This window comes from Portunus trituberculatus, chromosome 3 (genome assembly GCF_017591435.1).
Source record: "Portunus trituberculatus isolate SZX2019 chromosome 3, ASM1759143v1, whole genome shotgun sequence".
NCBI lineage: Eukaryota > Metazoa > Arthropoda > Malacostraca > Decapoda > Portunidae > Portunus > Portunus trituberculatus.
This window is the reverse complement of record NC_059257.1, coordinates 4759370-4774888: the sequence shown is the minus strand read 5'-3', so window position 1 is coordinate 4774888 and position 15519 is coordinate 4759370. Positions and strand designations below refer to the sequence as shown.

At 37.0% G+C, this 15519-nt stretch overlaps 1 protein-coding gene across 3 annotated transcripts; it reads right to left on the bottom strand.

Annotated features, from left to right (window-relative positions):
* Positions 1-1721: 1721 nt before the first annotated feature.
* Positions 1722-13186, bottom strand: LOC123510312 (ras-related GTP-binding protein C-like). 3 transcript variants are annotated; one of them, XM_045265346.1, is made up of 9 exons: positions 12939-13186; positions 10590-10759; positions 9680-9908; positions 8749-8926; positions 8310-8446; positions 7338-7480; positions 6788-6933; positions 5630-5812; positions 1722-4396 (listed from the first exon to the last, which is right to left on the bottom strand). In XM_045265346.1, the coding sequence occupies exons 1-8, from the start codon at positions 12939-12941 to the stop codon at positions 5670-5672; spliced, it is 1149 nt and encodes a 382-aa protein (XP_045121281.1). In that variant the 5' UTR covers positions 12942-13186; the 3' UTR covers positions 1722-4396; positions 5630-5669. The 3 variants fall into 3 exon arrangements, with proteins under 3 accessions (XP_045121281.1, XP_045121262.1, XP_045121272.1); XM_045265327.1 differs by having other exon boundaries at positions 10590-10744; positions 12939-13165; XM_045265337.1 differs by lacking the exons at positions 1722-4396; positions 5630-5812 and adding an exon at positions 6328-6386 and having other exon boundaries at positions 12939-13167.
* Positions 13187-15519: the final 2333 nt, after the last annotated feature.

The following is a 15519-nucleotide window of genomic DNA, read 5'->3' as shown; positions in this document are numbered from 1 at the left end:
CATTATATATTTTTTTTACTGTTATTCACCTATTTCTTCCTCATTTAGTTCACTCATCTTGAATATTCATAATCTTTCCTTATTTAACTATCAACTTCGTCTTACTTTCGCATATCATTAATTTTTCTTCGTCTTATTTTTGCGTATTATAACGTACACAATCATCACTATTATTCATTTGTTTCTTTCCTCATTCAATTCACTCATCTTGCCTTCGTATTGATTTCTTTTATTTATCTTATTTCTATTGTCCTTTTTCTTCTTTTTCTCTCTTTTTTAGACACGTTATTCACTAAATCACTTATTCACACCTATTCATTCCTCATTTATTCACTCGTCTTATTCATTCATACAGTCTTTCCTTATTTTTCAACTTAATCTTATCTTATTCATATTCTTAGTCTTATTTCACCACTACCACAATTCTACATTACATAATCATCCTTTTTCCATCTATTCCTTCTTCATTTGCTTCACTCATCTCATTTTTTTCAGATTATCCAAGAATTCTTTTAGTTTTATCCTGACGTTCATTTCCTTCATTTTTCATTCCACTTGCGTATTTCCTTTGTTGTTTACCTTCATTCTCTTCTTTCCTTCTTTTTTTTCAGACACTGGTTCGACTTTGCTTCATTGGTAAGTGTTTTCAGTATTTTTGTTTCATTTTTATATATCAGTTTCTCTAATTTTCATTTCGTGTGTGTGTGTGTGTGTGTGCGCGCGCGTTACTTTGTTTTTTTTTTTTTTTTTTTTTCTTATTTCTGTATTAACCTTTTTTTTTCACATATGCTCCAAGTAAGAGATTTCCAAGTTGTACATTTTCATCGTATCCAGTGAAAATTTAAGAAAAGAATGTTTTTTTTCTAGATAAACACTTTTTCCTTTGTTTTATTTTCATCCTTTTTTTCCAGAAATTTGAGGCAAAACTTTAGGACTCAAAGCTTTTCATTTCTTTCAATATATTTTCGTATTATTTTCTATTTTTCTTCACAATTTTTCATCCTTTACTTAGTTCATAAACCATTTCTTCCTAGACAATTGAAAAACACAGCTCTTTAGGAGTGGAAATTAAACAGGCATTATCAAACTTTTTTTTTTTTTTTTTTTTTTTTTTTTTTGCTCTTTCTCTCACTCTTAGCCATCCATTACAACTATTCAACTTCTTTTTCCTACTGTCACCTCTCGAACTTCCATTCCTTCCCTCTCTCTCTCTCACACACACACACACATAAAAGATAGTAAACATTTAGTATATAATTTGTTGATTTAATGCAGTTTGTTGTTCTGATCAAGAAATTAAGTTAAAAGTAGAAAGATTAACAGTTTTAAGGTTCTAGTGGTTTAAAATCTAGAAAATTAAGGCAGAGTAAATATTTGGCAATTTTATGGAAAGAAAGATGAAAAGTTTGAATTTATTGATTGTGTGACTTGTTCCTGTGGTTTAAATTAAGAAAAAATGGATGAAAAGTAAAGTTTAAAAATTCTTGACTTGTTCTCGTGGTTCAAATAGAGAAAAAAAGGAGGAATGTAAAGATTAACAATGTTATAAAGGTAAAACCAGAAAAAAAAGATAATGACCATTTTTATAAAGTTTTAGAGGTTCAAAATTGAGTAAATAAGGATGAAAGTAAAGAACAATAATTTCACAAGGGAGGAAAAGGAGAACAGTAAAGAATAACAATTTCATTAAGTTTCAAAGGTAAAAAATGAAAATGAAAATAGTAAAGAACAAGTTTTTATAAAGTTTTAGCAGTACAAATCAAGGAAAAAAGGAAGAACAACAATTTTGTCAAGGAAAAAAAAGGAAAGAGTAAAACATAACAATTTTACAAAGTTCTGGAGTTTCAAATTGCAGAAAATAAAGTATATATATAAAAAAAAGTCTCAGATCAAGAGAAGAAAAAATAAAAGTAGTTTCAAATCAAGAAAATAAAAGAGAAAAGTATAAAAAAAACAATTTAGATGCTTTGTGTAGTGTGTACAGTGGTTTAAATAACTAATCTTAGGTCAATAAACTCTATAATACAAAGGAACAATGAAGCAAATATCTGGACACATTCTCCTCCATTCTGGCAACAGTGGGATGTCAGACCCTGGAAACTCCTGTCTTTGTAGCTTCTGCATTTATCTTATTTCATTTATTTATCTTATTTTTTTATTTCATTCCTGTGTAGTTTTTGTATTCACCTTATTACATTTATTTATCTCATTTTATTTATTTTTCCTCCTTTGCAGCTTAAGTATTTAGCTTATTTCATTTATCATCTTATTTTATCTATTTATTTTCTTTATTTCTCTAACTTTTGTATTCTCTATTTATTGATTTATTTAACTTATTCATTTTATTTATTTTTCTCATCTCACTGTGTAGCTTTTGCATTTATCTTTTCTTTATTCATTTATCTGATTTTATTTATTTCTCTTATCAAAGGCAATATTTGGTTTTTTTTTTTCTATTTTACTCTATTTTCCCCTCTAAGATAATATACAAGTTTATTTTGATTAGCTTCTGTATCTTTGTTTTGAAGCATTTGGGAATTTTGTTACTCCTTAAAATCATATCATAGTTTATTTTATTATCATTATCAGTTTCTTGTATAATTTCTTCAGGTGATGAAAATTTCTATCAACACAACTCCTTTCGAAAGTTTCTGTATTTTTACCTAGACACAGATTCCTCTCTCAATATATTCCTTGTTAATTTATCTTTATCACTCCTGGAAACACTATTTTTGTATATTTGCTGAAACAATTTTCTTCTGTTTATTTAAGATAGACACAAGTTTCTCTCAATATATTCCAAGATTTTTAGTGACTCTTGATCAGTTCCTAGAAACACTTTTATTTCTTTTCTATCTCCTTTTCACTTCTATTTACTCTGAGAAACATACATTTTTCTCTCAATTTATTCATAGATATTATAATGACTTTCTCTTGATCAATTAACTAAAGAATCATGAGTTCTATATATCCCTTCACACAATTCCCTTCACCATTTATTTAAGATACACACAGATTTTTCTCTCAATATATTCCTAGACTTTTAATGATTCTTTCTTTATCAGTTCCTAGACACACTTTTATTTCTGAATATTTCTTAACACAATTCCCTCAAATTTTCACTATTTATTCAAAGATAGACACAGATTTTTCTCACAATATATTTCTAGACTTTTAATGACACTTTCTTTATCAGTTCCTAGAAACACTTTTATTTCTGTACATTTCCTGACAATTCCCTTAAATTTTCACTGTTTGTTCAGAGACAGATTTTTCTCTCAAGACATTTCTAGACTTTCTCTTTATCAATTAACTAGAGAAAGACATTATGAGTTCTGTACATCCCTCCACACAGTTCTTTCCTTTGTATTTCGAGACACACACAACACATTACTCCGTCAATAAATTCCTAGACTGCTTTTCTTTATCAATTCCTAAGTTAAGTTAATGTAAAAGATTAAAATATGCCAGACTGTAAAGATTGTATGGCATGGGAGAAGAGACAATCATTTCTGTATATTCCATGACACAGTTTCTCTCTTCCTATTCCAAAACACTCAATTCCTAAATATTTTGATTCGTCTCTGTATCTCCCCACACACACAATTTTCATCTAGCTACCCTCTTCTCCATTCCAATCTCTCCCATTCCAATCTCTCCCTCTTCCAATCTTTCTGTTCCATTCCAACCTCTCTCCCCATTCCTATCTCTCTCCCCCCATTCCAGTCTCTCTTTCCCATTCTGATCTCTCCACATTCCAATCTCCTACAATACTCCAATCTACCCTTCATTCCAGTCACATAGCTTTAATAACTCTTAACTTTTTTTTAATTGTCCAAGTGTTATTATTAACCTCACACGTCACAAAACTAAACTGTCATGCGATCTGAAGCGATAAGAACAACAGTAAGCTTTCAGAACGGCTCTATATGAAAGCGGTTATTTAAATGCTTCTTAAAATACAGTACAATGTTATATACCGTCTGTCAAAATATATCCTAACAAAAATATTATCAACATGTACATGACTAAAGAAGAAAACTGTGAGGTGGATTTTGTTTTTTTTTTCTTTTCACAATCTTATGTCATCCAGTTTTGCACAATAACAAATGCACACTCTCTCACTCTCTCACTCACACACACACAGACACACAATCAGAGCACTTTAAGACCAGTTCCCACAAATAGCTTTCTCACACCAGACAGTTAAGTTAATCAGCAACAGCAGTAGTAGTAGTAGTGGAAGTAGTAGTAGTGGTAGTGGTAGGAGTAGGAGTAGGAGTAGTGGTAGTGATAGTTGCTGTCTGGTGAATGTTGCGCTTGTTTCTGCAGCCTTGACCACCAGCGGCCAATAGGTGTGGCGTACCCTCCTTTTTGTACTGGTGGGGTGGGGAGCCTGCATGGAAAAAGAAGCTACATCAGGACATAAGAAAGTGAAGGAAGCTGCAAGAGTCTGTCAAGCCTACACGTGGCAGTCCCTGTATGAGCAAAGCTACTTAACTCCATCGATCATTCCCATCCATAAATTTGGCTAATCTTTGAACCCCTTCAGCACTGGGATACATTTTTACCATGAGTTTTGAGTATGATTAGATGATTTCATTGACATTAGGAAGGGTCTATAGAGGTTTGGAGATTAATGTCTTCACAATTTTAATCCCCCACACAAGTTTCTGAAGCTGTATAAAATCACCAAATAGTAACCAGAATGAATATGGAAACGTGTCGTAGTAGTGAAGGGGTTGAAGCTCCCTATTGACTCACCACTAACATAATTACCAAGTCCATTCATATCATTATTGAGTCCATATTATTACTGAGTCTGTTTTGTATTTTTTTTTTCTTTATTTATGTAAGAGGGAGAATCTGGCCAAGGGCAACAAAACAGAGAGGCCCACTTAGATGCCAGTCCCCAAGTCAAGTTTCCATTCTAAGATGCTTTGTTCTCTCCCCATTACTGTTTTCAAGGCCACACAGATACTCAACAGGTTTTTAAGGGTATCACTCCAGCTAATAATGTAGAAATCTTGTTAACCTGTCACTGGAACCATAAAAACATCCTTTAAAATCCATAAAACTTACTAAAACCACCTGTATTCTCTCAACATGACTGTTTTCAAGGCCACAGGGACACTTATCTAGGTTCTCAAGAATGTTACCCCTGTTAATAATGTGGAAATCTTGTTAATCTGTCACTGGAACCATAAAAACATCCTTTAAAATCCATAAAATTTACTAAAACCACCTGTATTCTCTCACTATGACTGTTTTCAAGGCCACAGAGATGACTAGCCATGTTCTCTAGACTTTCTCCTGTTAATAATGTGGAAATTTTGTTAATCTGTCACTGGAACCAGAAAGGAGGGCCCAGAAAAGATACAACAGTAGCAAGGTCAGATTAAATTTGGTTACATTATAATGGGTTAGGTTAGGTTATCGAAAGGTTACGTTAGTTTAAGTTATATTTGATAGCTTAGGTTACATTAGGTTATCAAAAAAATAAAGTAAAAAAAAAAAAAAAAAAAAAAAAAAAAAAAAAAAAAAAAAAACCAAGACATACCTGCAAATGAGGAGAGGTCAGGTTAGGTTAGGTTAGGTTAGGTTTGGAACACAAAGCACCAAGATGTACCTGCAAGTATGAGGCCCCTGAGCCCGCCAGGTGACTAGTACTAGGTGGTGGGGCCGTTGGTGTGGCTGTTCTGAAGGATGGGGGAGGACAGGCTGCTGGTAAGCTGCTGCAGTTGTACCTTCCTCACGTCAAACACATCCTGGATAGCCTTGCGGAAACACAGGAAGTTGTAGTCTATCAAACCTGTGGAAAGAAAGACAATGTTACTTGTGGATATTGAGACACAGTGAATATTTATAGACAATAGATAAGGATTGAATATTACTGGTGAATATTACTGGTGGATATTAAGACACAGTAGTTATTTAATGGATAAGTTGGTGAGCATGGGATCGGGCAGACACCCATACCTAGGTTCAAATCCCACCAAGTACGACCTTGAAACTTTGCCATTTGTGGAGTGGTTTGAAGTAGCTACATGTCACCATGATACCCAGGTTCTAGGTGGTTACACAAAAGATGCGCTTGGGTGGTGATATGGGCCTAATATGGGTACCACTAAAAATAAAATTGCCTGCGCTGGTAATAGGCGGAAGCTGAACAGTGCTTCCCATACTCTTCAAGTTACCTACAGGCGCTATAGGCCACGACATTAAGAAAGAAAGCACATAGGAAGTTGTAGTCTATCAAACCTGTGGCAAGAGAGACAATGTTACCTGTAGATATTGAGACACAGTATTTATTTAGAGACAATATTAGATAAGGATAGAATGTTACAGCCTTGCAGAAACACATAGGAAGTTGTAGTCTATCAAACCTGTGAAGAGACACAATGTTACTAACATACAATGAGAGACAGTGGTTACTAAGAGACAAAATACTTCAGACATGTTCTTTTCATTAATCTCATCCTTTTCCATAAACCAAAACACCAACAACACTTGGCACCACCTTTCAAACTACTTCATCTTATCTACAACTCTCACCAAACTTGCCAAAGCTTTTCTGCCACAGCAATTACACACTACTGCTATTATTATGAGAGAGAGAGAGAGAGAGAGAGAGAGAGAGAGAGAGAGAGAGAGAGAGAGAGAGAGAGAGAGAGAGAGAGAGAGAGAGAGAGATAATACAACTAGCACATATAAAAGGAGAACCACCACACCAAACACAGCATTATTCACCATTCCTTCACCACCGGGCCAGACACATTACACTCACCCTGTTTGTCAAAGCTCTCCTCCCTCAGTATGCACACGAGGGCCAAGTACCGGCTCACCTCCCTCAGATATAGGACAGTGGCGTTGTTCAGCTTAATGATACTTGAGCTCTCTTTGTCAAACGGAACCTGCGTGCCTTCGTCCTTCCTGCTGCAAAAAAAGAAAAAAGAAAAGATTAAAGAAAAATGTCCACTTGAATAGGTGAAAATAGGTGAAATATTGTCATCCTGAGATTACACACACAAAAACAAACATGAAAAATAAAAAAGAAAGAGGAAAAAGAAAAAAATGAATAAAGAGTAAGGGAAAAAAAATAAGGAAGAAAAGAAAAGAGGAAAACACAAAGAATCAAACACCACACCACACAACACAACAACACCAACCACTAAAGCTTCAGAATCACCACTAGGCTCACCCAAAAATGTACCTCATTTAACCCATAAATTCCCATGAAAACCCCACATGGTATAAAAAAAAATAATAAATAAAAAATACAACACAACACCACCACCACACCACCACCAAAGCTTCAGAACCACCACCATTCTTACCCATAGATGTCCGAGATGTCAATAACCACATCGATCATTTCACAGCACAATTCGTAACTCTGCATGTCCACCGCTGAGGAGTCTGTGGCTATGTAGATCTTGGACAGCACATCAAATAGGAACGCTTTCTCTATCCCTGAGTTCTGAGAGGGTAAAGGGGTACAATTCAGGGTCAGTAACTAGGATAGGGTAAAACTGACATAGGATAAAAAGTAACTAGGATAGGATCAAACTCAGATAGGATAAAAAAAAAAAAGTAACTAGAATAGGATAAAAAAAAGTAACTAGGGAGGATAAAACTCAGATAGGATAAAAGTAACTATGATAGGATTAAAAAAAAAGATTGGATAAAAGAATAGGACTGCTTTTTCTATCACGAAGAGCAAATTATTATCAAATCATGAACTTGGATGTCAAATAGGAACACTTTCTCTATCCCACAGTTCTGTAAGGGGCAAATTTTCATAGGATCAGTAATTAGAATAGAATAAAAATAGGACTGTTTACTCTATCAAATTTTATAGGATCATTAACTAGGATAGGACATCAAATAGGAATACTTTCTCTCATTAGTGTTTGAGCATATTTCATTTACAACTACTTGGTATGAGAAAATTATAAAAAGATTGCAGTCGATAAACAATTTTCTATCATTTCCATTCCTAGATATTTCATTAAGAGGGGAAACACACCTCAATGTACAGAGGATACAAGTACAGAGATCTATTATATATTCCTCTCATTAGTGTTATATTTCATTAACTAAGAGGAAAAACATATCTCACCGTATTTAATTAGAGAGGGAAAACATATTTCATTGTATTTAATTAAAGAATATAAAAGATCTATTATATTTCCCTTCTTTAGTGTCATATATTATAAAATCTAAGAGGGAAAACACACCACTGTATTTGATTAGAGAATATAAAAAGATCTATAACAGTTTCCTTTCATCAACAAGGAGTCACTCACAGATATGAACAAGTTAAGGAGGTTCTCGAGTGTGGGCAGCTGAGGGATGAGTTTCTGCACCACCTTGCTGAATGCCTCAAAGATACTGTGGTCGTAGATAGATGTCAGATAGAAACTCAGGTGAATCTGCTCCATTCCTGTCAAGACGAGAGGTGTGTTAGTGTGCTTGTTGGTGTTAGTGATTAAGCTCCACACCTTCACTATTTTCAGGTTCTACTTTAAGTTACATTGGTTCTTAACTCCTTCAGTACTAGGATGCATTTTTACCATGAGTTTTCAGTCTGATTACACTATTCATTCACATTAGCAAAGGTTTATGGAGGTCAGAAGATCAATGCCTACAGGCCACAGTATATATTTGTCACCTTTTTACTTGAAATGAATGGATTAATCACACCGATTCACCCACTCTCTCACCACACCAATCATCCACCCTCACCAGCATCCACCAACTCATCATTGGCTCTCTGGTGAATATCGCGCTGTGTCTCTATCTTGGTGTCGTCGGAGAGGCCGTCCACCTTGTGAATGAACACCTCAAAGCGCAGGTGTGGGTTGACTTTGTGTGCCCTCAACACTGTCTGGTGCAGGCGGTTCAGGGCCTCCATGTAGTCGTCCTGGAATTGCCAACAGTGAGAGAAATTAAGTAGTTTGGGTGTTAAGAGGTGGTTCACTGGTTCTGGTAGTGTTGTTAACCTAACGCAGCGTGAAGTAATATATATCCCATACTAACTTAACCTAACCTAACCTGCCAATCCCAACACTAAACTAACCTTACCTAACTTAACCTCTTCAATACTGGGACATATTTTTACCTTGAAATTGATGTATGATTAGACCATTTCATTTAAATTAGGAAGGGTCTATGGAAGTCAGAAGATTTATGGCCACAGTCTTCACTACACTCAACCCTCGAAACAACGGACCTCCTATCAACGGATTTTGGAAACTACGGACAAATTCTGGAGTCTGGTTTAATCTATGGAATTTCTGGGCTAAATATTAAAATAGGAAACTGTTGCCCGATTGTCCGTTCCCGGCAAATTATTGTCTGGTAGGTGGCCATGACCATGCTCATGTCATCTATTTCAGGTTATTTGTTGTACTTAATGCTTTATAATACTGCTTGAATGATTTCTTAATGATTACACAGTATTTTACGTACATTTTATACAGTTTTTTCCGTACTTTTGCAAAGAACAGACTTTTGCAATCTACAGACAGGGTCGTGCACGCATTTGTCCGTTGTTTCGAGGGTCGAGTGTATTTTAATCCCCCTTGGTTTCAGCTGTATAAAATCACCAAATAGTAAGCAGAATGAATATGGAAGTGTCATGGTATTCGAGAGACAGGCCAGCATGAAATAATACCTGAGCATCGATGACAAACACCAGCGCGCCGTGACCCCCAAAGATCTTCTCCGAGTCAAAGGATGGCTCAAAAAAGTCAATCTGCCCTGGGAAGTCGAGGATCTTGAACTGAACGAAGGAGGAGTTTGAAATGTTCTCCGACTCGATCTTGTTCGTCGACTCCAGGAAGAGTGTCTCATTGGGCGTCATCTTATGGAACACAACCTTCTGTATGGACGACTTGCCGCTTCTGTAAATATAGCGAACAGTTAATGTGTGTGTGTGTGTGTGTGTGTGTGTGTGTGTGTGTGTGTGTGTGTGTGTGTGTGTGTGTGTGTGTGTGTGTGTGTGTGTGTGTGACTATAATGAACTCAGTAATCAACCTGTCAGTGGCCAGTCATTAGGTTACTGTAGGTTAGATCACGCTGCATTACACTACATTAACTACCACTACGCTACATTACATTAACTTAGTACAAGTTAGATTAGGCTAGATTAAGTTAGGTTAGGTTAGAATATGCTATGATAACTAAAATCATGTTACATTATATCAGCTTATGATGCATCACTTAATATCTTAGCTACATCAGAAGTTAGATTAGGTTAGGTTAAGTTAGGTTAAATTGAGTTAGGTTGGGTAAAGTTACAATAGATTAAATTAGGTTCCTACATCACTCAATGATATCTTGGCCACATTAGGTTAGATTAGGTTATGTTAGGTCATGTTAAGTTAGGCTATGTTAACTAAATACACACCACTCAAAATCTTGGCCCATTAGGTTAGGTTAAGTTAGGTAAGGTTAGGTTTGGGTTAGGTTAAGTTAGGTAAGGTTAAGGTTAATGTTAAGTTTAGGTTAGGTTTAGGCTACTTAAGGTTACATTAGATTAAGAATAGGTTAAGTTAGGTTAGGTAAAGCAAGCCACCACAGACCTCCTGAGGCCCATGAGAAGAATCTTTGGCTTCTGGTCTGGGGCAAAGATGAGTGAGATGTCTTGGTCCGGGTCATCAGGGCCGTACACAAAGTCTTTGGGGAATGAGCCGATCTCGCACCCCGGCCCATACTCCCTGTAGTGCTTCTCCTCCTCCTGCGAATAGGATGCCTGTGGGAGGACACACACCTAAGACACAAGCCACAAGCCAACCCCCAAGGGAACCACTAGAGCAGTGGTTCTCAAACTTTTCAAGCTGACAGAACCTTTTTCACACTTCCTGATGTTCGTCAGAACCCTTCTACGATCCCCTCACCCAATATTGGCAGAACTCCCTGCCAAGTTGATGAACCACTCTCTCTCTCTCTCTCTCTCTCTCTCTCTCTCTCTCTCTCTCCCCTCCGATGCAAATGATGTCATCCCTTCCATACTTACTTTCATCCAATCCTTCCAAAGCTTTTGTCAAACATATATTTTTGCCACGGAACCCTTGACAGGTCTTCACAAAACCCTGGGGTTCCGTGGAACACAGTTTGAGAACTACTGCACTAGAGAACCACTAAGACTACAGACACCACTAAGAAACCACTGAAATACTAGAAAAGCACACCAGCTACATTAGAAGTTAGATTTGATTAAATTAGGTTACATTAGGTTAGGTCAAGTTATGATAAGTTAAATTAGGTTCCATATACCACTCAATGGTACCTTAGCTACATTAAGTTAGGTTAAATTAAATTAGTTAAGTCAGGTAATACAATATAATATAATAAGTACAATAATAGTTTCTTAAGGGAGTATCACACTGGCCTATGATACGCGGAACATGAGCCATGGTTCTTGGTGCGAAACCAGGAACATTATCACACACAAGGTGACAAATGCTAGGCAAACGGCCCACCAACCAAGAACAAAACCATGCCACTTATACTTCAACCTGTGCTTTGTGCTGGAATTGCATTTGCATTTCCTCTTATTGAAGAAAAGTAAGTAAAAAAAACTAGAGAAGAACTGAGACACACAGACGTGCGCGATGGCAACTTTGAAGTTAAGGATGGTTGTCATGTGTCCAAACTATCGACATGGTATATATAATTTTTTATCTTTCTAAATTGATGAAACAATATTTAATATTCTAATATGAAAAATTTAGGCACATTCTTTTTAGTTTGAATAATACGTTTTTATTGTATTTATTATGTTTGTTTTTTCACTGGGATAGCATACGGAGAACCAGGATGGATATGAAGCCATTCTAACTTTTCTGTGCTAATCCCAGGCAAGTTCCAGCTATCTGGAGCGGATGTCCCTCATTCCAAGTATCATAGGCCAGTGGGATAAGCCCTTTAGGCTGGAAAACAAGGAAAATAAGAAAGACAGGAAGGAAAATATTGATACCAAGTTTAAGTAATCTGAGAGGAGTGTTTGAAACATTTAGCATTATAATTAAGAAAATATTTTTCCTAAGGCCTAAAATAAAGAAAATAAGAAAAATAGACCATAAAGATGAATAAATAAGCATACATCTTGGGGACAGGTGGGAATGTGGGGTTTCAGGTGGGAAACATGAAATGCAGCGGAGATGTGTATTTTTTTGCGTAACTGGGGGGAAAAATGGCCATCCTTAACTCTACAGAAGGTTCACTACAATTTTAGTAAATTCACTAATTCCTATGAATTCCATAAATTTGAGTAAATTTCAGCAAGGACGCTAACCTAACCTAACCTAGATGGGGGCTGCGACCCCCCTGGATGGGAATTTTTCCCCATTATGCAAAAAATACGCATTTCCGACGCACCTCATGCTCCCCACCCGATATCCCGCATTCCCACCTGTCCCTAAGCTTGTTGGGGGGAGAGGGGGGTAGGAGAGAGTATGGCCATAAACTAGAATTATACCATGAAGATGAATAAATACACGAGTATTAATTCAAATTGAAGTAAGTAATTAATAAAGGAATAATACATGAAATTCTAGAAGCAAATGAAATAAGATAACTGTTTCCAAGCCCTAAGATAAAGAAATTAAGAAAAACAAAGAGTAATGATAAACAATACAACAGTATCCATGTACTTACTACTTATCAAAGCAACGAGAGGGAAACTACAAGCCCAATTAACACCACAATACCAAAAAACACCTTCTGGTTTCACCCAAAACAAACAAAACCAACCAAACTTGACCTCAAAATCAAACACGTATCATTTAAACCCATCCCAGGTCACATAGAGGTCACAGGTCACCACTGGCGGGAGAAGGGGGTATTAGCAAGGTATATACATTAATTCCATCCCACTGTGGCTCAAATAATGGAATAAATGGGATAAATAAGGGAGGTTCCATTCTTACCATCTCTCTGGGCTGGGGGCGGTGGTGGTGGTGCTGGTCACATGATGCTACGCCCCCTAACACTTCTCCCTTATTTATTGGGGTTTTAGGGACTCCAACCCTCTTATCTCGTCCCTCTTGATCCCCTCGTGTGGTAGATTGTGGCTGGAATGTGGTAGGGATGCTGTGGTGGGAGTTAATGTGGGCTGCGTTAGAGATTGGGCGAGTTTTTGGGCTATGTTTGGGTGTTGCTGTTTCCTCTTCTTCTTCTTGTGGCCTCCCCTACATACTTACTTACATGGGATTTAAAGGACATGGATTTATTTACTTTAATATTATTTGTCCTCCAGGTGCGGCAGAATGTGGTAGAGAAATTTGGTTTGTGTTTATTGGGCTGGGTGAATGATTGGGCGTCTTTTGGGCTGTGCTTGGGTGATCTCGGCAATCTCTTAACTTCTCTTTAAACTTTAATTAACTCGCAAGGGATTTAAAGAACCACAATTCTTTTATATTAACTCTAATGCATCAATAAATCAATGAAGCCTAATTTGACTGCCCCCCCTATGTGGTAGGATGTGGTGTGAAAGCCGTGGTGAGAGTTGGATAGATAAATTGTAACGACATAAAATTATTCCTCTTCACCGAAAAGATGCTACAAATATCAAACCAAAATGTGAAAAGAAAAAATAAATGAGTTCAGTATTTAATCATCGTTTAGAAGTTGTGCCGTTGAAAAGACGAAGAGGAGGAAAAAACTGAGCTCTCACTTAATTATTGAGGAAATTTCCTCAGATTCATTGTCATATGAGGAAAAGTTTAAGAAAATTTTCTGAGGAAATTCTGAAGAAATTTAGTATAAAAAGGCTTGAAAATCTGTGGAAAATATGCATTTGCAGAGGAATATTAGTCGAGAGTCTCTAGACCGTGAGAGTTACTTGGCACGGGACGGGAGCCTCTGCATGGAGACTCGCGAGGCGTGACCGCCTGGAGTGGCGCCATAAAGTAGACGAGGCGACGCGCCCCCCGGCGTATGCCCCGTAAGATTGATTTTTTATATGTATTTCATCATATCAACATTTCTTCATATCAAACAATATTACATTTGTTTGACTTTTCTTTCATTATTTCTCTAAGTTAATTTCTTCTTACGAATTTTTGCATCTCTGAGTTTTCTTGATCCTCCTCCTCCTCCTCCTCCTCCTACTACTACTACTACTACTACTACTACTACTACTACTACTACTACTACTACTACTACTAGACTACTCTCGAAATAGTCTAGCTATTTAATTCCCGCATTAACTAGTCAGTCAGAATTACTATTTAAGTCCGAAAGTACTGCATGTAGATGGATACTTGATAGAGATAACTGATAAAGATTGCTCCTCCTCCTCCTCCTCCTCCTCCTCCTCCTCCTACTACTACTACTACTACTACTACTACTATTCTCGAAGCAGTCTGTTTCATTCCCTCACATCAGCTAGTCAGTCAGAACCACTACTACTATTACTTGCTCTATATACTGTTACTACTCAAGTCAGAAGATATTGTAGACGATAATAAAGATAACTGATAAGCAGTGAAAAAGTGGGAAAAAATATCAGTTAATGAGCAAAGATACAGCTCGAGTAAAATTAGAAACTCTCGAGACTTGTGTTCGGAATGGCATGTCTTCAGCAGTGACTCTTTAACAGTTGTAGGAAACAGACACCCGCTCATCTCACCTCACTCTCCCCATCTCGTGCACATTCCAGTTAAGTACACCCAATATCATTAGTCTCAGGTTGTGCACTGTAATGTACGTAACCAACCCACACGCCCACACATCAGGGGATTCCATAATATAACCTGTTTTCTATGCTGCCAAATCGCCATGGTCATGTTTGCTATAGTTACCCCCTCCCTTAACACATTTGCCGAGTCGTTGATTCTATCCTCGACACACACACACACACACACACACACACACACTATCTGGAAGCTTTACCAAATCTCTCCACTCATTACTCCAACTTTCTCATCTGTCTGTTGTGAAGAGCTAAGAGGAATGTTGAATTAGGATTATGAGAGAGAGAGAGAGAGAGAGAGAGAGAGAGAGAGAGAGAGAGAGAGAGAGAGAGAGAGAGAGAGAGAGAGAGAGAGCTATTCCATTCACGTGCAGCGATACAAGTGGAAATATGTAATAGGTGAAAACAATTTGATGTGTAGGCATTGTTTTCAGTAAGATCTCAAGCACACACAGTGACTTGCATACACTTATTCATTGGGGTTAACTAGTATCAAAGCTATTTAGGGTGTGCGTTGCCGTAACCCCTTCAGTACCAGGACGCGTTTCCCTATGCATTCTGCTATTTGGTGATTTTATACAGCTTCAGAAACTTATGTGGGGGATTAAAATAGTGAAGACTCCAGCCATTAATCTTCTGACCTCCATAGACCCTTCCTAATGTCAATAAAATCGCCTAATCAAACCCAAAAATCAAGGTAAAAGAATTGCGAGGAACCTTGATTTGTTCTCGCCAGCCACTCCACGAACGACGATGGAAAGTGGAAACATGTCGGGTGAAAACAAGGCGCTGTGTTGTTACTGTTGTCGTCCATA

Coding starts and splice junctions, on each gene's coding strand:
- LOC123510312 (XM_045265346.1), bottom strand. Junction 7,481..8,309: donor TCCTTAACTTGTTCATATCT/GTGAGTGACTCC, acceptor TTACCCTCTCAG/AACTCAGGGATAGAGAAAGC. Junction 6,934..7,337: donor GACATCTCGGACATCTATGG/GTAAGAATGGTG, acceptor TTTTTGCAGCAG/GAAGGACGAAGGCACGCAGG.